Consider the following 23,992-nt stretch of genomic DNA (forward strand, 5'->3'; position numbering starts at 1 on the left):
TCCAGCATGTCCTGATCTATGTTGACAATAGCAGTGCAAATATTGTTCTGCAGTTCATCCAGGATCCATGGATGATTGGTATACACCATGGATTTAAGATAGGCCCATAGGAGAAAGTCACAGGGGGCTAAATCTCATGAGTGTGCTGGCCACTGAAGAGTCCCCCTCAAAGAGATGAGATGGTTGGGGAAGCGTTTGCAGAAGAGAGTCACTGATACTCATGCCATGTGAGCTCTGGAGCCATCTAGTTGGAACCAGACATGCCTCACATCCATTTCTTCAAGTTCAAGAAGAATAAATTCCTCAGTCATCTGGACACAATGCTTAGAAGTGACTGTAACAGCCCTATTGTTCTCTTTGAAAAACCAGAGGCCAATAACGCTAATTTTGGATAACACACGTCTGTCACATTTTCTGTATGGAGGGGTAACCTGAGAAGTTCTCGGGGAGTTCATGCCACTCCAGTATCAAATGTTTTGTTTATTCATTAATCCAGACAAATGAAAGCATGACTTGTCATTGAAGAATATAAGAACATTATTAGGCAGGTTTTCGATCAAGGCTTCTAATGCATTTTTTCATGAAACAGAATCACATGGATTAAGAGCATGCATTACTGCCAGTTCTTTTGGATGATATTTCAAGTCTTGATGAAGATTTCCTCTTTCTGTGCAATCAGAAATTGCTAAAGCAGCTGCATGTTTACGTGCAGATCACTTTGGGAGTTCAGAATCACCAGCATTACTTTCTCGGTGTTTTCTGGTGTCCTGGTGGTTCCTGATGACCTTGGTTTCTTTTTCTTCACACTACAGGTATCCATAAACATATTCTCCCACACAACAATCAATTTTCAATCAGGAATGTGACATTCAGACACGACTTTCAACTGTTCCCTGAATGCACCTGGGTGGCTACAACTGAGTGGCCATTGAGAAAGAAAGAAGCTGCTCCATATCAGAAGTAACTTTACACCTATCACTGAAACTATGGTTTTAATACCACTCCCCCTTTCCCAAATTGTAAATGGGATGCTTGATAGTGATTGTCCACCTGCTTAGCTGAATGGTAACTTTCTTGCCTACCATGCAGGGGGCCCAGATTTAATACCCAGCAAGGTTGGATATTTTCTTGCTCACGAACTGGGTGTTGTATTGTCCTCATCATCATCTCATCACCAACACGCAAGTTGCCCAATATGGCGTCGCCTGAAATAAGACTTGCAACCCGGCGACCGAACTTTCCCGGATGGAGCCTCCTGGCCATCAGTGCCACATGCTCATTTAATTTCATTTCATTTGTTGGTTATCATTTTCCAAACTGTCTTGTAAAAACATCTGCCATTCCCATATATAAAAAGAGTCAGAAATCTGATTATAATAATTATCTGAAGTCTCTGATAAATATTTTTATCCAAAATAATTTAATATTATACATGCTGAAACACAAAATTTGTACAAATTTGTCAGATAATAATATCCTGATGCAGTACAGTTTTAGATCTCAACTGTCAACAGTTACAATTAACTGAGAGTGTTATTTCTTCTATGTAAACCTCTTTTGATTCAAAATTATCTGTTGAAGCCACAGTAGTTGAACTGCAAAAGGTGTCTTAAACTGTAAACTATACAAATATTACTAGAGCAACTGTAGTGTTGTGGATTACAGACATTGAACTGCCCTCATTAAGTTCTGCATCATTAATATGACACAAATTCTAAACTGCAACAAACTCACAGTTCTTGACTGTTACTCTAGGTGTTGCACAAGGTTCAGTGCTCTCTCAGCTACTATTTATAATATCTTTGCATGACCTGTCCAGTTACATGCAATGTAAATTTGTGCTTTACAAAGAAGAGATGACTTCTGGAAGTTCTGGAATTGATGTAAACAAACTGAAGGTACAAAAGAAAGAACACCTTAAGTTATCTAATATATAGTTTGCAAGTAATAAGTTATCTGTTAAACATGAAAAGCAGTGAACATCACATTCAGGTTACCCATTGCTGGTACTTAATGCACATCTATTAAAATCCTTGGTTTATAACTGGATTCTAAATTAACTTGGTACAGACATGCACACAACCTATTTAAAAAGCTGCCACACGTTACATATCTGTTGATTACAATATACACATGACCTACAGAAAAGCTTGGTATTTATTTGTTTTTCTTTTACTTCCATGTAAAATACAGAATTTCTGTGGGGTATTTCTCTACAGTCCAGAGAAAAAATATTTGGCCGAAGAAGACCATCAGATACATTTATGAGATTATATAAACTGACATATCATTACACCTTATTGCAAAGAATTAAAGAGTCCTATCTCCTTTATTTGGATGAAGTTGCCATAACAAGTATAACCTAAATTAGTCTGCACATGAACATAATATTTGCCAAAAATTGAAGGTAGATGTAGATACAACTTGACTTAAGAAACACATTGCACTAATCAATATGTAAAAATAAAACTGTTCGGTATATTGCCTCTATAAGCATGCAGTGCCTAGATTAATCCCATAAAAAATAAAACCTGGCAAAACTGATAGAAACAACATTTTAGTTGTATGAAGCTGAGAGCTGCTCAAAAGATGATCTTAGTTAGTGAATAATTCATAATATTAAATGTATCATCTTTCTAAATATTTTATATTTGTCCTTTTATTGCATGCTTTGATGGATATAATATTTTATTAACTATGTTTTCCACCTTAACTATAAATCACATTGTAGAAACTGAGAAACTATTTTCACTGAAAGTTTATTGAATACATAGTGTGTCTTTTTATCATGTATGTTTCAACATACAGTATGCATACCATACTGTATATACTTATGATTTCTAAATTGTCGAGCCTATTATGTATAACCTACTTTAAATTACTCATGACAACATTAAACACGTGTTCATACTTAAAGATCAATAAATAAATAAATAAACAAATTAAAAGATCTCTTTAGAGGCCAAGAAGTTCATGATAAACCCCCTTTTCATTCCCATGACTAGGTTTACTACCTATTTAAACAGTTTCTATTCACATGAATTTTTATGTTAATTAAGCTACTGTGTAAAGTACAGCATAAAGTTGACTGTTATATTCCACATTTTTCAAATTTTCTTTCCAGTCAGGTGTGTACTGTTAAAGTGTTTTTGCATTTTTCCACGAATTATTTTTCATTACTGAGTTTTCTCATCAATGCTTAATTCTGCAAGATTGTTACTTCCATTCACAAGCTGTTACTTTTACATGGGCTACCAACTCTTTATCTGAGAAATGCAGAAGTTGAAATAATTTGCCAAATCAGAAAATCATTTTAAGACTGTAGCAGTAAGAACTGGTAAACAACCAACACCTGTCTGAAGAAAGTATGAAAGTGGTTCATGTACATTTGCAGTACCAAGCACGTAACAATCATGTAACATGATATGGTGTCTAAACTATTCTGCAGAGCCAGCTTCTTCGTTCAGAACTGACTTGCAGTGATACGAGAAAGAGAGTCTCAAACAACTGTGGCAGTGAGTCAAGTAATAAATAGGGCTATGATACAAACAAGTTCAGCTAGTGAAATCAGGATTGCTCCATCTTGTGTTTACACTATCGTTACTCACCCTGAAGGATACAACTGAGAGCAGTAAAGTACTTTTCATTTTTTATATATTTGTCATAAACAACCTGCTTTCATCATTTCATATTTTCTCTTCTCGTGTCTCTCTATTCAGTCAGTTTTGAAACTTGCAACATCTAGAAAGAGTGCCCCAAATTACTCCAAACTTGGAAGATGTGGTGAATAGTGTACCATGAATAAGTGATTTATGTTGCAGAGAGATGGTGAACAAGTGTCCGGCAATGTTCTCTGTTATGTGAGGAGGAAGGTTAAGTTTATGCTGAACTTAGTCACTGAAAAGCCACCATATAAAGTGAAAACGTTAAACAAATGCCATTATGTCCCCTCAACATCGTTCGTTGGAATTTGAGTGAAAATGAATGGGGCAGAATAGCCATTCAGGTGAAATGGGTGTGTCATACACACTACTAGAACAGGGTACATTGTTATGACAGTGATGTGTATGTAGAACCAGTGGATAGAAGACAGCCATATGTAGTGATCAGTGGATATTGCACCACACAATGTGGCCACAACACAGAATGGCTGAGTCTTCTCCACAATAATGGATTATACACTAACTTCATCTACAGAGCTGGCACAATGTTCAAGCACTGTAATGGGTGTTGACCTCTCTGCAATGATAGTATGCTGCAGGATAGTCTGGTGGCATGCTTGCCATTGTATTATTCCTCTTTACATTGTTTAAAAACCACAATGTGTAAAGCAGCAATTGTCATGTGAATGCTTGCATTGTTATGCCAATTGTAGTGTTTATTTCTGGATGAGTCCTGCTTCAACATGTTTTACGGTAGAGGCCACATACATTTTACATGCTACTGTGATGAACAGAGTTTGATAGTCAGTATTCTTGAGTGGCAAAATCACAAGGCTGAGAGTTTGGTGTAATATGATTTGCAATGCACATATTGACAGCAGTCTCATCAACAGTCACTACATTGGCAGGGTTGTAGAGTCCAAAGGGACGACCCTATTTTAAGCAACTTCGCATACCATATTTCAGTGGGACAATGCTGAGTGCTATGTGGCATGTTATGTCCAAACCTTTTCCAAAAAATGATGAGTACCACTGTTTTCCTGTCCTGCATATTGGCTTGATACTCACCTCTTGAACACATCCAGGACATAGTTGATTGGCAACATATTCCATCATAGTTCTTTAGCGCCAACTGTTAATTCCTTGTGGGCTCCAAAACAAATCACATGGAGAGAGATTTCCCAGCAACATATCCAAACCATCATTTATTCAATGTAAAGAGATGAAGGCTTCACACAACATTTAATTCTCAAAGTACAGTTCTTCAGGATCTAATGACTTGTTTATTGTCATGTGTCTAATTTGTTGTAAAAAGTTAGTGACAGTCACATGGATCCTTATTTGTGTTGCAGCTTTAACAAATTTTACTGAACACCATTTCTGGCAAAGGACACTGACAACTAGTCTGACAGTTGTAACAGCACTATTGGAGTTTAGGTTCATTTACCAGTGAAATTTGGCTGCATTAAGTACACAGGCCACAACCCCCAGAAATTGTTGAAGGAAGAAAGAATCAGCTTCAAGCAGATACTGCTGTCCACAGTAAATAATCCTGTTGTGGGATGGTTGCTAGGTGTTAGGTGAATGATTATGATATGGAAGAGAAGATTATTTATTGAACGTGGATGAAAATATCATCACTGTTGCAAAGAAGTGGTCTCCAAACTATATAAATCTACTACAACCAGAGATTGTAGAAGACACTTGACAGTGTGATAATACTGGTAAATAGTTCAATTAGCAAAAATGAAAATGTCCACTACTCTTAAACAAGTTCTTTCAAGTCACTGCTAGCAGGGCATACATGAATGAATGCTGGTGCATGATAAAATATGACAGTAACAATAACAACTGTAATTATAAGGTTATTATCCTTCTTAACATGTTACAATTTCTCTTTATTCTGAAAACTGTAGAAATGTTAGTGCTGAAACATGTTGTATGTGAAGATTCTGATCTTTCTGGTTATGTTTTGAAAAACTGGTGGCATGGAATGTTATCACTCTCACTACTGTGTTGAACACCGGGTGTGTTTATTGCTGGTCATCCAACAGTAAAAACAAACAAGCATTACCAACTGCACACTAACAAAGAAGTCAATGCTACATGCTCATCCCTCACCTAAAAATACAGGCAAAAAGACAGGAAACAACATTGTGATGAGACTGGATGATATGCCATGTGGTTCACTCTCTCTTGCATCTGTGGATTCCTTTCCTCCAACTCATCCTAGTTTGTTTACTTCATCATGTTGCTTTGGAAACACACATTTTCCTTATAACTATTTTGTAACAATTACACAGAGTTGGGTGTATGCACAGAAAGCTTTTTTATGTGTTTTCATAATTTTTCCTAATTTCAGTAATGTACTGGGAATTGTGATTCGCACCACTCACAACAGGTGATTCTGATTGTCTCAGATGGGTCATAGTTTGAATAACATGCAATTCTAGGCACCAAATAATGGCACAAGAATGAGAATCATATTATCATATCCAAAACAAAACAGAAATTTTAAATCATTATTGTGTCTATGACAATGACATAATCCAGTGCATGTGCAGTCATGGTGTGAATGGAATCATTATCCAAGTATCACAGGGGAATTTTATTGTTCTGTGAAGCTTTACAGAGAGTATTGCTGTTGACAGTGGGTATACTACATGTTTGAAGTACTGTAGTGACACTATTTGCCATCACATACAACTGTTGCAAGCACAGACTTCTGTGTCTGTTCATGGTGAGTAATTATACTTTTATCATAGGTATATAAAATTAGCATTTTCTGCATATGTTGGTAAAGTTGTATATCCTGTACCTATGATTAAACAGGATACAGCAGAATTTATGGTTGTTATTGATTTTGATCAATGATATTAAATTAACAAGAATTTTTTATATTTTCTGATGAGTCACATTAACTACAGACGCAATTTCTAGAACACAAAAACCATATGTTCACTGATTAGAAACTAAGCGCAACATGTGACAGATATCATTGGGAAAGACTTTCTTTACATGATGATTCTTGTCACAGGAAACTAATTTACAAAGTCGGACTCCCATATATTTTCCCCTTATAAATGTGTCTGTGATTTGAGAAAATTATGCACTAAATATCTTGCAGTACATTTTGCCATCATAATGTCACATTATTATAGTTGGGATCACCATTTGGTAGATTTTCAAGTGATATGCAAAGAAACCATTAAATGTTGCCATCCTCTGCTAGTGATGAGAATTTTGTGATAGTATTCACATCTAGCCAATCTGCTATGTATTCCTGCTGGTGTTATGAAATTTCTAACTACTAGCTATCATTTATATACAGTTTTCTTTGGCAATTATCCTAACATTTATAGCATTTGGTTTGGTAAACTAACAGAAATAGAAAGTAAATGTCACACTTTAGTAGACTGTGGTCCAGAGGCTGGGTAAAATGAAGTGCGTTTTGCTACCTCATTAATTTTACCCTTACATAATATGCAAAAAATATGACAGTAACAGTAACAACTGTAAATATAAGGTTATCCTTCTTCTTAAACATCATTTAGTTTATACTATTTATTATCAACGTTTCCTACAAAATGTAGTGTGCTTTCATAACTTAAACACTATATTTTAAAGAAGTCAATCATTAGAATATTACTTACGTCAACTTTTTGTTACATTCTTTACACCTGAAACAATTGTTATGCCACACTGATCGTTCAGCTTTAATCTGTTCCATTTGAAATACTTGTTTCCCGCAGCTTCGGCAGTTGTTTGTCTTTTCAAGTGAGTCTGTTGCATTCTGTAACATATTTTTTATTAACTCATAACACTACACATCCAAGAAATGTTCAGTGTTTCATCTAAACTTTTAAAAACAACAACTTACAACAGCTGCCACATAAACCAGTTAATATGCTTCAAGTTGACCATAACAGTTTTTTTCCAGGTTAGGCTAATGATGTATATTAAAAGAGTTTCAGTAAATCAGATGATATCGTAAGAGTTACAGCCTACATCATGTAATTCATCGTGTCAATAAATATGGTGCTGGAATAACATGACAAACCATAATAGTGCTATTTCGTAATACCTCTACATATTCCTCACAAAACTGGAAAATTTAAGCTAGAGATTATTGTTGTTTTCTATCTTTCTAAAAATGATAGATCTTAAAGATAACCTTCAAACCATAGATAATATTTGTTTGTTGTACACTGTTACAATCTAAATGGCTACAGAAAATGTACTACAATACTTTAAGTGCACCACAGCTGTCACAAAGAGCTGATAAAATGGTTCACTCAACTAACCTTTGTAACAAGGAACTATTACCAGGTGCATCACTCATCCTACTTTGGACAGTATTTTTTACTATAATATATTAAATACATAACCAGAATAGTGTCTTTTTCTCATCTATCTTGAATGTTGATCTGCACAAGACAATAGTATTTGCTGATGACATAAATGCTATAATGAATCTTGAGAAAAAGAGAATATTCAAGAAAAAATAAACACTGCTACTATCCAACTCAGTAACTGGTTCCACTTAAATCAAGTAACTGTAAAACAGCATCATCACATTTTCAAATCTAAAATATGGAATCATATTCCAGCTTCTCTCGTGTTACAGTTATAATTGAGAAGAGAACTAGGCTTTTATGCAGAAATTTGTTTGAAAATTTTACCAATGTCCTCCCTGTACATATTGGAATCATCATTACTCATTAAGAAACATGTAATTAGCATTGACAACATGAAAAAAGAGAGAAACAGATGTTCACAGTCACTACAAAAGATGGCAAGATAACTTGCATTATCAAAAAGAAACCTCTTACACGGGTATAGTACTATACAACAAGTAACATAAAATCTGTCACAGATATGTATACATAAAAAATATAGAAACAAGTAAATTCTCTATAGATCAAGATACAGAAGCACATGCTAGTGGGTCGATGTTGGGAAATGTAATTCTTGTGATTGTTACAGTATACAGATCTCCACTTGGTAGTTGGGCACATTTCATAAAATGTTTTGTTGGTTTATTGTGCTGTCTGTCAGAGAGAAAGAAGAAATTATTAATTCGTGGTGATTTTAATGTAAGTCCCTTTAATCTGAAAAAAGTGATCTAGAGGTGCTGTTAGCCACTTATGGTTTGGTATGAGTCACAAATTTTTCTACTGTAATTTCCCAAGATAATATTGCACTTATAGATATTGTATTCATACAACAAGTAGTTGATAAAGAAACACAAGCCTATCCTTTGGTAAATGGATTATCATCATGAGGCACAGTTAGTCTCATTACATAACTTAGCTCCATGTACAGTTCATAAAAACACTCAAAGAAAACAGTGAGACTGATTAATGGCAAAACTACTGAATATTTTAAAGAAAGCTTAAAAATGTTGACTGGGGTGATGTTTGCAATGAGCTCAATGCAAACGCTAAATTCAACAAATTTGTTGATGAATTGGTATCCATTTTTGTAAGTAGTTTTGAAAAAAAAGTAATTAAAAGTAATAATGGGAAGTCATTAATGAGTCTTTACACTACTGCAGGTATCAGAGTCTCTTTGACAAGAAAAAGAGACATGTTCAAAATAGCCAGAATAAGTAGTTGTCCAGATGTTACTTCATATTATAAACAGTACAGTAACATATTAATAAAAGTTATAAAGAATCCTGAACTATTCACATCTTCTCTGAAACTGATCAATCAACAAAATAAAATCAGTATGGAATATTGTTAAAAGAGAAACATGGAAAGGAGCAGAAGCTCACATTATTTCTGTTAAAGAGAACAGAAGCATTGGAAAGGGCAGTTCATATGTAGCAGATATTTTAGTATATTTTCTACATTTGTTCTGTTGATGCATTCCACATCATAACTTTTATTGTGACTATGATCTATGGAACAAGTAACTAACAAACAAACTAAAGTAAGAACATCCTTACAGTCCACTCCTTTTACTTAATAAGTGGTGAATATCTGAATGATGATGCATGAATGTTTTAATTCATAATTGATAAGTTAGGATGTGGATTTCAGATGTCCAATATCATAAAATATGTGGAGTTGTACATGATGTAATGGGAACATGAATCAATATAAGTAAATAATAACTTTCTTTTGTTACCTAATATCGTTACTACCTGATTGAACTGCTCCTGAACTTTTGATGCATCCACTGAACGAACATGTAGCACTGTCTTCTTACTTAACTGGTCAAACTTACTGAAACTTGATTTCTGTAAATAAACAGAGTGGGAATGAAGACAACATGTACATTTATTATCACTCTTTAATACAAGAGTACCATGAAAAACAACATGTTCTGTAGTTCTAGAAATCATAGCCTTACTTTTTTATATGTTGCTTTCAATACAGAAAATTACCCACGAGTATAGATATGAGTTGACTACGCTCTGTCTTAAATGATAACAATGTCGCCTGCAGGGATTAGGACTTCCATCTCCTCTAAGAAACAGAGATACTAAACATAAAAGCTGCTCAAGTGCAGATACAACTCATGCTCAGAGGGTTCTGTACTAACTTTATTATATACAGGGTGTTTCAAAAATGACCGGTATATTTGAAACGGCAATAAAAACTAAACAAGCAGCGATAGAAATACACCGTTTGTTGCAATATGCTTGGGACAACAGTACATTTTCAGGCGGACAAACTTTCGAAATTACAGTAGTTACAATTTTCAACAACAGATGGCGCTGCAAGTGATGTGAAAGATATAGAAGACAACGCAGTCTGTGGGTGCGCCATTCTGTACGTCGTCTTTCTGCTGTAAGCGTGTGCTGTTCACAACGTGCAAGTGTGCTGTAGACAACATGGTTTATTCCTTAGAACAGAGGATTTTTTTGGTGTTGGAATTCCACCGCCTAGAACACAGTGTTGTTGCAACAAGACGAAGTTTTCAACGGAGGTTTAATGTGACCAAAGGACCGAAAAGCGATACAATAAAGGATCTGTTTGAAAAATTTCAACGGACTGGGAACGTGACGGATGAACGTGCCGGAAAGGTAGGGCGACCGCGTACGGCAACCACAGAGGGCAACGCGCAGCTAGTGCAGCAGGTGATCCAACAGCGGCCTCGGGTTTCCATTCGCCGTGTTGCAGCTGCGGTCCAAATGACGCCAACGTCCACGTATCGTCTCATGCGCCAGAGTTTACACCTCTATCCATACAAAATTCAAACGCGGCAACCCCTCAGCGCCGCTACCATTGCTGCACGAGAGACATTCGCTAACGATATAGTGCACAGGATTGATGACGGCGATATGCATGTGGGCAGCATTTGGTTTACTGACGAAGCTTATTTTTACCTGGACGGCTTCGTCAATAAACAGAACTGGCGCATATGGGGAACCGAAAAGCCCCATGTTGCAGTCCCATCGTCCCTGCATCCTCAAAAAGTACTGGTCTGGGCCGCCATTTCTTCCAAAGGAATCATTGGCCCATTTTTCAGATCCGAAACGGTTACTGCATCACGCTATCTGGACATTCTTCGTGAATTTGTGGCGGTACAAACTGCCTTAGACGACACTGCGAACACCTCGTGGTTTATGCAAGATGGTGCCCGGCCACATCACACGGCCGACGTCTTTAATTTCCTGAATGAATATTTCGATGATCGTGTGATTGCTTTGGGCTATCCGAAACATACAGGAGGCGGCGTGGATTGGCCTCCCTATTCGCCAGACATGAACCCCTGTGACTTCTTTCTGTGGGGACACTTGAAAGACCAGGTGTACCGCCAGAATCCAGAAACAATTGAACAGCTGAAGCAGTACATCTCATCTGCATGTGAAGTCGTTCTGCCAGACACGTTGTCAAAGGTTTCGGGTAATTTCATTCAGAGACTACAGCATATTATTGCTACGCATAGTGGATATGTGGAAAATATCGTAGTATAGAGTTTCCCAGACCGCAGCGCCATCTGTTGTTGAAAATTGTAACTACTGTAATTTCGAAAGTTTGTCTGCCTGAAAATGTACTGTTGTCCCAAGCATATTGCAACAAACGGTGTATTTCTATCGCTGCTCGTTTAGCTTTTATTGCCGTTTCAAATATACCGGTCATTTTTGAAACACCCTGTATATAGATAGTTCATTCATACTGAGAATCAAGAATCTTATAATTATTGGCTCTTATCAATACTGATAATGGCAAGATATTGGTCCCAGGTATTTCAAACCTTTTGAGAATGTTTTAATTATAAGTTTAACTTTTTTGTGTAATTTCGCATCTGCTATTGTAATTCCCGAGAACAATTCCCGAGAACAAGGGGTCTTAACAGAAATAAGGGTAACAAATGACACTTGTAACTGTCAAAATATGTGACATAAATGGCAATATCTTTTGCCTCCATTGGCATAGAAGCTAAGATTTTTACACCAACAAGGGGTTATAGACCTCAGTATCTGCTATAAATTTGAAATTGATACTTCTACCCATTTCTGAGAAAATGGGTTCTTCACAGTCAGACAGACACACAGACAGTGAGGTGATTCTATACGGGTTCCAGTTTCTACTGACTGAGGTTCAGAACTCAATAAGATCACAGAAAATTAAATAACTATCACAAATGAATTAAATTCAATGTGCATGTGATATGGAAGATTGGAACACCATAGTAGGGGAAGGAATAGGAGGCAGAATTAAAACAAAATGAGTTCTACAATAAATTCCAATCAGTAACAGCAGATTTTTTTTCAAGAATCACAAGAGACCCAGAAAGAGAACCAGCTGAATTACATAATGTATACTAACAATGGAAATTCCTGAATGGAACAATACATAAAATGAAGGACAGACAACCACCCACATATAGCTGACTAATGTGTGGCATACACAAACATGCAACAGAAAACAATATTTACACTAGCTTTCAAGTTCTTATCCTTCTCTAGCAGAAGTGCACACATTCACACATACAACCACACAGACAACAAAATATACAAACCCATGGCTGTTGCAAGACAGGCTATATGTGTGTATGTTTGAATTATGTAATGGTGAGACAGAGATTCCAAAACAATACACCAGATTGTAAGACATAGCCAGGGGCAGATATAGACCCAAACCACAATTTATTGATGATTAAGAGTAGGCTAAACTTTAAGAGATTCATCAGGAAGACACATTGTGTGAAGAAGTAGGTTATTGTGTTACTGAAGAATGAAGATTTGCATCTGCAGTTCTCTAAGGCTATAGATAATGTGTAATGAATATCACAGTAGGCAGTTCAGTCAAAGAGGAATAGGCATCTCTAAAAAGGGAATCACAGAAACTGGACAGACAAATATAGGAACAAGAAAAAAACTATGAAGCAATCTGTGGTAACAGAAGCAGTATGTTAATTAATCAAAGAGAGGAGGAAATATAAAATGTTACGGAGAAGGACAAAATCCTGCAATATACCATTAAGGAATGAAATCAATAGGAATTGCAGGGAAACTAAAATAAAATGGCTGCAGCAGAAACAAGATGAAAAAATGGTCATTGAAAGGACAGATTCAGCACATAAAAAACTCAAAATAACTTTCAATAAAATTACAAGCAAGGGTGTCAACATTAGGAGTGCAACAGGAAAACCACTGTTAAATACAGAAGAGAGAGCAGATAGATGGAAAATGTACATTGAGGGCCTCTACATGGGGGAAAACGTATCTGCTGATGTGACAGAAAAAGAAACAGATGTCTATTTGGAAGGCATGGGGGATCCAATATTAGAGTAAGAGACTGAGAGAACTTTTGAAGACTTGCAAACATACAAGACAGAAGGGAGGTATAATATTACTATGGAATTTCTAAAATAATTGTAGGATGTGGCAATCATACTACTACTCAAGGTAAAGTGTCAAATCTATGACACACAAGGCATACCATAAGGCAGACGATACCTCACTATTATTTCTTGGTAAACAAAATGATGAGTTAACGTTGGTAGCAACTGAGGGCCTACGTCAAATAACTACTTATTTCCAAGATCAAGGTTTGAAAGTTAATATCAGTAAATCTCAGTTATTGCCATTTAAACTTACAAACTCACACCAAACCTCTATCAGTGACATAGGTGGAATTGAAGTAGTGGACACAGAAGGCTGCAGATTTCTAGGTATTCACCTAGATGAAAATCTAAGATGGGTAAACCATATCAAATTTTTATGCAATAAAATCAGCAGTTCATTACATCTAATCAGCCAGTTATCAAAAGTAGTCCCACATCAGACATTAAAAACAATTTATTATGGAACGATTTTTGCACAGATTAATTACGGGATAGAGATATGGGGTTGTGCTGCCGGCATACATATGAACAGAATATTAACCCTACAGAAAAGAGCAATCAGAATTATCCATGGATTAGGGTATAGAGATTCATGCAGGGAAATCTTTGTTCATTATAAATACCTCACAGTCTACTCACTGTATCTTTACAAATTAATTATATTTTTTGTGACACATCAAAACAAAGCAACTAAGTGCTCTGATATGCATGCCTATAATACAAGAAATAAAGACTGCTACTACAGACAAAGAACAAAATTAAAAACAACAGACCATAGTCCATGCATTAGTGGTCAAATATGGTACAACAGATTACCGAGCTCTATAAGGTGCCACAAAGGGAACTTATTCAAAGTGAAACTGAAATATTTCTTGATTGAGAAGTGTTTATATTCTTTAAGTGAATATTAATATTAAACTAAAATAAATTATTTTTATATATATATATATATATATATATATATATATATATATATATATATATATATATATATATATATATATATATATATATATATATATATAGAGGGAAACATTCCACGTGGGAAAAATATATCTAAAAACAAAGATGATGTGACCTACCGAACGAAAGTGCTGGCAGGTTGATAGACACACAAACAAACACAAACATACACACAAAATTCAAGCTTTCACAACAAACTGTTGCCTCATGAGGCAACAGTTTGTTGCGAAAGCTTGAATTTTGTGTGTATGTTTATGTTTGTTTGTGTGTCTATCGACCTGCCAGCACTTTCGTTCGGTAAGTCACATCATCTTTATATATATATATGATATATATATATATATATATATATATAGTCGTGTAAAATCTGAATATTTGTAATAGGTACGATGTAACACCCAATATTGTGCCTTATTAGGTACAATGGTACATTTGTATCATGTATATGTAATCACATATGTATATATGACTGTACTAAACTTGTAAAAAAATGCTATGACGTTTGCAAAAGACACCAGTTGGTGTCTCCATGCAAAAAAAAATACAATAAATAAATAAACAATAAATAAATAAATAAACATTAGTAAGAATATTGTCCCGACAATCCTGAAGACAGCAAGGACAGATAAATATTAGAACTACATTATACAATCAGATTTACACCTCATGCATGCATATTGCTGACAAGAATTGCATACAGAAGAATAGAGAAAAAAGTTGTCTTGTTAGATGATAATTAGTTTGAGTTTAGGAAAGGTAAAGACATCAGAAAAGCAGTTCTAACATTGCATTAAATAATGGAGGCAAGACTTAACAAAAATCATGAAATTTTCATAGGATTTGCTGACCTAGAAAAAGCATTTGACAAATGAAATTATGCAAGATGTTTGAAATTCTCGGAAACAGAGGTGTAAAATATAGCAAAAGATACATAATATGGAGAGTGAGTCAAAAAGGACTTTACAACATTGGAATGTTATAGAAATTTATTGAGATAACTTACAGAATCAGCAGATGTGTCATTTTGTAGCAAACAACCTCAAGTTTGATTCATGTAGTGCATCAGTACCCCATTCTGCCACCCGAAGCACCAGCATAGTGCCATTTGGATGCTTTCACTGGTGTGAAGCTTGCTCACTGTGTGTGTGGATTTCATGAAACAAACTCTGCAACAACTATCCACACTGAATACACTAAAGAACCTACAAGCAGGTCTACAATTGTGGCTTCAAAGTTTGCTCTTAGCAAATTGAAAGTGTATGGCCTTCCTTCTTCATGGAGAGAACTGTCACTCAGATTGTGTATCTGGATATGCTTGAAAACTTTTTAATCCCACAGATTGAGGAAGATGACTGAGATGTGATGGTTTACTACCAGAAAGTTGGTGCACTTCCTCATTTCCTCATGGAATTTCACGGTTTCCTTGATAAGTGCTTCCTAGGTATGGATACCTTGCACTCTAGACTTGACACCACTGAATTTCTTATCTGGAGTTTCATTAAAGACCGTGTATATGTTCCTCACCTACCAAACAATTTGGTCAATCTGAAAAACTGAATCTACACTGGAGCTGAACAAGTTATGCCCAATTTTCTGCAATGATTGTCGAAGTAATTGATTACTGGTAGGATGTTAGCCACATCACATGATAATCACATTGAACCAAAATGACACTTGACACTTTATTTGAAACTTTATTCAGAGCAGCCAATATTTAGGAGGTGAAAGATATAGCTATTGAAATGGACTAGACTGTGCTGATCAACCTGATTTATAACTGGATAGCGCAACACATCCTTCACCATTCTCTGACCACTCATACAAATGGAAATTAGTTTATCTTCATAGCCATATTGTATGCTGCACATTTTCTGCAGATAAAATAGTATAAGACACAGTGGTTTTCACAAGTGGCTTTGCCCCCAGTGCCTTACATCAGGGGCAGGACTAGAGCGAGAGGTAGTAAGATGGGACACGAAAAGTTATGGCCCATGAGGATGGGGTTAGAAACAGGTTAAGTATTATAATGGACAAGGGTATTTTCTAGGATAGTTTATCAGTGGAATACTACTTTCATAGGTGTACCAGTAGTAAGAATGGTTAAGGGCCTATTTTTCAGTTTAGGGTACCAAAAGACAGTCCAAGCATTGGCAGATTGTGGGGTTCAGGTATTCCAATTATGAATGATTCCATTTAATAATGGGTGCTCCTCCATAGCTGCTTAGGATGTGTGTGTGCAGTTTATTAGGAGCAGGATTTATTTTCACTGCAGTGTTATATCTATGTGTTGCATCACAGGTGCCAAAGTTAAGATATTATCAGTTGGTTTAACATGGAAAAGGGTTTTATGGATCTTTCAGAGACATGAAGAGTGACAATCGGGATGACAGCTTACTTTGCAAAAGATGAGCAAATAAAATAGCCTGGAGAGAAGATATCAAGGTTCCAGAAGGATGACGAGAGGCTATCTTGTTCCTGAATCCAAATCATGAACACATTGTCACTGAATAAGAACAGGATGATGAATTGAGGATTTCGAGTAACTAGGAAGGATTCATGTATGTTGCAGTTCAATGTGATACCATAGTAATGTATGAAGCAAGTGCTCATGGTGGTGTTATGGATATGTCTGCTTACATTCCATCCAAATTTATTTATTACAGTATCAAAAATAAAGATCACAGCTTAAAAAGTCAAAATTTCTTGTATATTAATTATCAGAAGCCTGATTTCAAATATCACAGCAGTTACTTCAATATCAATGGATATCCAAAATCAAAAAAGCTTTCTCATAACCTTCATATATAACAAACATTGATTTCAGTACTTGAAATGTGCTGTAACCATCTTATAGTCTGGATTCCATTGTAGGAGCACCATTAAACATACAAATAGACCATTTAATGCAGGACCATGACCTTGTGCACTCTACTTTCTGTACATGAGATATGAAATTATTCACATGAAAGGAATTTTTCACATAGTACCACATGACTATGTACTTCGAATATGGCGGGAGTAGGAGTAAGCAGGAGACTTGATGAAGAGTAACAATGATTACTGTGTGAGTGATGTTATGTTGCGAAGCATTGTGAAGGGAGTGGCAAAAGAATGTGCACCTACATTGTGCCAGCTGTAGAAACAATGTCGGGGTTCCAGTTTGGCAGGTGGACTGGGTCAGGGGCTCTGTCACGTGAGCAGGGACAGGTGGCATGTGCATGGGCTAGCCATGTGATACACAGGTACCAGAGCTGGTGAGATGCAGCACACAATGGAGATGACATGGAGACATGAATTGGTAGGAGTGGACAGGACAGAGAGAGGGGTAACTATAGGACAGAAGGTGCTGGGACAGTGGGTTCGTGGAGTTTGACACCAGGAGTGTTTCGCTAGCAAAGCACAAATTGCAAGTATAACTCCCATCTACATTGTTGAGAAAAGCTGCTGTTGGAGGGAAGGATGCAGATAGCACAAGTTGTGAAGCCAGCCATTGGAATCAAGTATATTGTACTCAATGACATGTGCCACTGAATTGTCAACTTCGTTCTTGGCCAATAATTTGGTGGTGGCCATTCAGTCTGGTGGACAGCTGGTTGTTTGTCATACCCACATAAAATGCCATGCAGTGACTACAGTGCAGCTGGCATATGACATAGATGCTTTCTCAGGTGACCTTACCTCTAATGGGATAGGATAAGCCACCCGTACTCCCAACCCCCAGCCACAGCGGCACTACCCCAGTGGAAGTCCCAGGTGCAAGACTTGTTTGATCCACCCACCCAGCACAGACTACTCTGGTCAGGTCATAGGCTTAGCCTATTCCATTAGAAGCAGGGCCACCTGTGAAATCAGCCATATCATATACCAGTTTTTTTGCACTGCATCTCATTTAGGCATTACCACCAACTATCTGTCCACCAGAATAATGGCCATTGCCAAACTGTGGCCAAGAACAAAATTGACTATCCAGTGGCACACTACACCACTGAGCAAAACATACTCAAGTTCAATGGCTGCTTCACAATTCATATCATCTGGATTGCATCGCTCCAACACCAAGTAGTCTCAACTGCACAGATGGGAGTTATCCTTGTAACACATATTTCAGTCCTGTAACTCTTCTGGCCTCAATCTCTGCTAACCCACTGTCCCCATACTCTCTACCCAACAGTTTCCTGCCCCTCTGTCCTGTTGACCTCCGCCAATGTATGCCTCCAGGCTACAATCATCTGGTATCTGCATGTCACACCTGCCAACTCTCCCTCCTGCATTCCCATCTTATACACTTGCCGCCCCTTCTGAGCTGCTAGCTACCTATCTCCAACTGGTCCTCTTGCTTCCTGCTTCTTTCTCATTCCAGCTGCTCCACCTGATATAACCCTCACTCTCTACTCACCTGACGAACTACAACCCCAGCATCCTGTGACCAGCCAGCACAATGTAGGTGCACAGGTGTGTGTATGCACGCGTGTGTGTGTGTGTGTGTGTGTGTGTGTGTGTGTGTGTGTGTGTGTGTGTGTGTGTGTGGGCGCGTGCACGCACACATGTGTGTGTGTATAAAAATTGTAATTTACATGAAGAATAAAATCACAATTACAAACAGAAAAAGTAAAAAAAGTTCAAATACCTATGGGGGATACTTAAAAGAAATGATAATCATTTTATTATAGATGACATAAACTGTAAAAATCAGAGAGATGAGGTATAAGGGAATTTTTAGTTCCATTAGGAACAACAGACATCTGCATCTTAAGGGTCAAGAAGTGAGAACATGTGAAACATCAGGAAATATGCAACATAAAAGGAAACTAGCCAACATAAAGTAGTGTTTTTTGGAATGCTAAAACTAGAAGGATTACTATGTCGAAAGGATTGAAATTATCAAACTACACTTTAATAACAACATTTCATAAACATAAAATCACCTGTACACTAATTTTGATTTGATATTACTTTTAAATTTCACACATGCAGCAATGTAAACATACTCATTACTGTGACTGCTTTTATATAAGCAACAAGTATATCGAGACACATTTGAATTTATAACTTAATGTATAAAAAACAACAGAAGTGGTGGTCACAGATTTATAGCATTTTGTAACATGAAACTGGAATTAAGATTAAAATGGGTAACTTACTACAGATATATTTTCCTTTTCTGATTTCTTGCTCTTCTTTGTTTTCTTTTTCAATGAATCACCTTGCTCACATTTTTTCTTCTTCACCACATTTTTGTCTGAAGAACTAGAGCTATGTGATTCTTTCACTTCCTGAAAATAAAATTATTCAGTCATAATTTGCAGTTCTGAAATATATACACTGAAGAGCCAAAGAAACTGGTATAGGCATGCTTATTCAAATACAGAGATATGTAAACAGGCAGAATACAGCAATGTGGTTGGCAAGGCCTATATAAGACAACAAGTGTCTGGCACAGTTATTAGATTGGTTACTGTTGCTACAATGACAGGTTATTAAGATTTAATTGAGTTGAACATAGTGTTACAGTCAGCACATGAGAAATGTGTCACAGTATCTCCAAGGTAGCAATGAAATGGGGATTTTCCCATACTACCCTTCACAAGTGTACTATGAATATCAGGGATCCAGTAAAACATCAACTCTCCGACATCACTGTGGCCAGAAAAGATCCTGCAAGAACGGGACCAATGAGGACTGAAGAAAATCATTCAATGTGACAGAAGTGCAATCCTTCTGTAAATTGCTGCAGATTTCAATGCTGGACTATCGACAAGCGTCAGCATGCAAGCCATTCAATGAAACATCATCGATATGGGCTTTCAGAACTGAAGGGCCACATTTTTACCCTTGATGTCTGCATGACACAAAGCTTTATGACTTGCCTGGGCCTGTCAACACTGATATTGGACTGTTGATGACTAGAAACATGTTGCCTGGTTGGTCAAGTCTTGTTTCAAATGGTATGGAGTGGATGGACGTGTACAGGTATGGAGACAACCTCATGAATACATGGACCCTTCCTGTCAGCAGAGGACTGTTCAAGCTGGTGGAGGCTCTGTAATGATATGGGGACTGTGTAGTTGGAGTGATAAGGGTCCCCTGATATGTCTAGATATATGTAAGCATCCTGTCTGATCATCTGCATCCATTCATATCCATTATGGAAGGCATAGACTTGGTCAATTCCAGCACGACAATGTCACACCCCACATGTCCAGAATTGCTAAAGAGTGGCTCTAGAAACACTCTTCTGAGTTTAAACACTTCTGCTGGTCATCAAACTCTCCAGACATGAACATTATTGATTATACCTGGGATGCCTTGCAACATGCTGTTCAGAAGAGATCTCCCCTCTCTCTTACTCTTACAGATTTGTGGATAGCCCTGCAGGATTCATGGTGTCAATTCCCTCCAGCACTAGTTCAGACATTAGTTGAGTCCATGCCACATTATGTTGTGGCACTTCTGTGTGCTTGCAGGGGCCCTACACAATATTAGACAGGTGTTCCAGTTTCTTTGCCTCTTCAGTGTATGATTGCTAGTACTCAAATCATACTCAGAAAATGTACATTGAAAGATATTTGAAATAATTTGAGGATAATGTAATGTAATACGCTTTCTGGTGAAACTTCAGCACATGTGTGTGAAAGTTTAAAATCTTAAGTGTTTTCTATAAGGTAAAACAATTGTCTACCTTTTTTCTTAGTGCAATTCTCTAGGTAGACACAAATACAATTTCCTTAGGTCTCTAGACATGGAAATGTACAGAATAAATCTGGCTACTTACAGATATGCACAAAAGGTATGATACTGATATTCTTTTCTAGAATTTTTGAAAAAGCTATTCATTTAAGGCATGGTCCCTCTTTCTGAACTTTTAAATATCACAGTCTGGACTCTGTAATACTGTGCCAACAATTTACAGTGTATTCACATTGATTGACAGCACTTGAAACATACCCAAATTGTGAAAAATTATCATCTTGTATTTTTCATGAAAAATCAATAATATATTTCTGTCACATAAGGATTTTTGTTGTATAAATAAAACATATTATTACTGTTTTCATTGATTTCTATATAGAACAAAACATGAGATGCATGTTCCTTATGTACTTCCTGCAGAATGGACAAATACAAGAGAAAGGAACAATCATTTATAAGATTTTATATGGATCAATCTTGGATTATCAAAATGACATTAAATTTTATTTATTTGAAGAATGATGATTCATTCAAGGTTTCTTTCGGCAGCAAATCAATATACTTGATTGAGTATGCAATATAGCACTCTCCTATCATGTCCAAATTTGTGTGCGCATCATCAACAGCCACTGTGAAACCAGTAGCCACTCATCATCATAAATGAATGCAGACACATTATCAAATTGACCAAAACTACTAAAATGCATGCACTCTTTTACTAATGGGAATATTAAGCATTTACACTCCAAATTCCCCTTTAAGAACATTACCCCAAAAGAATTTTCAGTCTCTCTTTATGGTATTTGACAGCTCACATGCAACCAGTTTATGATTTCCTTTCCTCTGAACTCATAATTGTTTAAATAAGAACTTATATTTAGCATATATTTTGTAGGTAAATTTTCTTTTAGATTGCTGGTTTGCTCAAGAAAAGTAATCAATAATCAGGTTGTTATTCTTAAGTCTTTCCCATTGACATGTTGGCATCTTGAGGTGTTGAGTATTCTGCAAGATATTGGTATCACCCATGCACAGTGTTTTGACAATGTGATTTGTTGTCTTCATCGTGCACTACTTGAGACTGCTAATAGTATGAAATGGGTCTACTATTTACACTAATTGCCTCCCACCCTCTATGGTTAGTTCTGGGCATTCCATTCTCACTAGGAACATCCTGAGATGTTCTGTCTTCAGTCTGCTGCACCTAGTCATGAGCTGGTGTTCTGCTTTTGGTCCAGTGCACCTGACAGCAATCTGATGTTCTGTTCTTGGTTCAGTGCACTGTTGCTCTGTCTGGGATTTGTTCTCCATGTCCACATTCTCTGTTCTTCTATTTGTTGAATTCCTTTGCTTCCACCATTTAGTTTTAAGTAACTGCAGTGCAGAATTTCAGGTTTTGCTGAGTTGGTAGCCAATGTCATGATTCATGTGGTTTTTGAGCACCGTTATCTCTATTGACTCTCTTATAACACTGCCCCAGTATCTGGGGTCTGTGTCAGAACCCTCATCTTTTCATAGTTCGTGGAATGATTAAGTTCCTGACAATGCTCACTGAAAGCTGATTTAGTGGCCTGTCCTAGTTGGGCAAGCCCCCAATGTTATTGGCATCTGATGTCCACTGTCGTGGTTGTTTTTACAATGTGTGATATGCCACACTGGCAAGGAATATTATAAATTTCTGGTTTTTAAAAGTCCTAGTCATTTTTCACATTTCTAGTCCTATTTTGAGTAGGTGAACAGAACACATACTTAATGTCTCAGCTCTTGAGAATCCTGCTGATCTTGGCAGACATAGATCCCGCATTGGGCAGGTAAGCTGCAGTCCATCTTCACTTTGCTCTTCTTCTCTGTTATATGGCGAAAAGCCTTCTGAATATGTTTGATCATGCATCCATTTTTGCAGAAGACTGAGTGTAGATGCTCTATTTCTGATGTCAAACTACACTGAGGCCAAATGACCCATCTGCTCTCCTTTTGACAGGTAGATCCAGAAATGGCAGCTGACCATTCTTATCCAGTTTCTTAATGTATTTTGTATTTGGGCAGCATGAGTTAAGATGTTCCAGAAACTCACAGAGCCTCTCCTACCATGAGGCCAGATCACGAAGGTATTATCCACATACCTGAAGAAGCATGTGGGTTTATATCTAGCTGTCTCTTACGCTTCCTCTTCAAATTTCTCCATGAACAGATCGGCTATCACCAGTGACAGGGGCTGCCCATGCCTGCTCCTCCTGTCTGCTCGTAATACTGGCCCTCATAGAGAAAATATGTTGATGCCAGTATACACCTGAACAGGACCATCAGAGCATCATAAAATTCCTCTGAAATCAGTTCCAATGAGTCATTAAGTGGTACCTTTGTAAACAGGGATTCCACATCAAAACTAACCATTACATCAGATTCTGTGATAAGTGGCTGCTTCAGATAATGCAAGAAGTCTTCTGAGTTGTGGGTGTGGGGAACTCTAGTTATGACTCATTAATCATTTAGTCAGTCATTACATACAAGTATTCTGATGTTATACAGTGCGGACTTACTATGCCAAACAGTCATATAGGTTCAGCACTGTGGCAATCAAATGGCATGCTATTATACATTGGTAGAACACTGGGAAATTATAGTTGTTCCGCTAACAAGACTGAAAACAAAACACTTGTGTGACCCATACTTGAATACTCCTCAGATATGTGGCTGGACTAACAGGGGACTTTGTGTTTTCTGCCCGCTTCCGATATGAGTGTGTAATCTGCAAACATAGCCAAAATCATCAAAAGTCAGTCACCAAACAAGGGTTGTTATCCTAATAGTGGCAAGGTGTATCTGGTAGTAACTCATGTGATATACTGTGCAAGACTGAACTAGCGATT

General features: G+C 37.0%; 1 protein-coding gene across 6 annotated transcripts in view; it reads right to left on the bottom strand.

The window, feature by feature from the left end:
* LOC124722996 (LIM domain and actin-binding protein 1) overlaps positions 1 to 23,992 on the bottom strand; it is a 234,311-nt gene that overhangs the window by 127,099 nt on the left and 83,220 nt on the right. For all 6 annotated transcript variants that reach the window (XM_047248167.1, XM_047248168.1, XM_047248170.1 and 3 more), the window contains 3 exons: positions 19,574 to 19,705; positions 9,814 to 9,909; positions 7,316 to 7,455 (listed from right to left, as the gene is read on the bottom strand). In XM_047248167.1, the coding sequence (XP_047104123.1) occupies positions 7,316 to 7,455; positions 9,814 to 9,909; positions 19,574 to 19,705 (368 nt within the window). The remainder of the gene's footprint in view (positions 1 to 7,315; positions 7,456 to 9,813; positions 9,910 to 19,573; positions 19,706 to 23,992) is intronic.

Source organism: Schistocerca piceifrons, chromosome X (genome assembly GCF_021461385.2).
Source record: "Schistocerca piceifrons isolate TAMUIC-IGC-003096 chromosome X, iqSchPice1.1, whole genome shotgun sequence".
NCBI classification, from domain to species: domain Eukaryota; kingdom Metazoa; phylum Arthropoda; class Insecta; order Orthoptera; family Acrididae; genus Schistocerca; species Schistocerca piceifrons.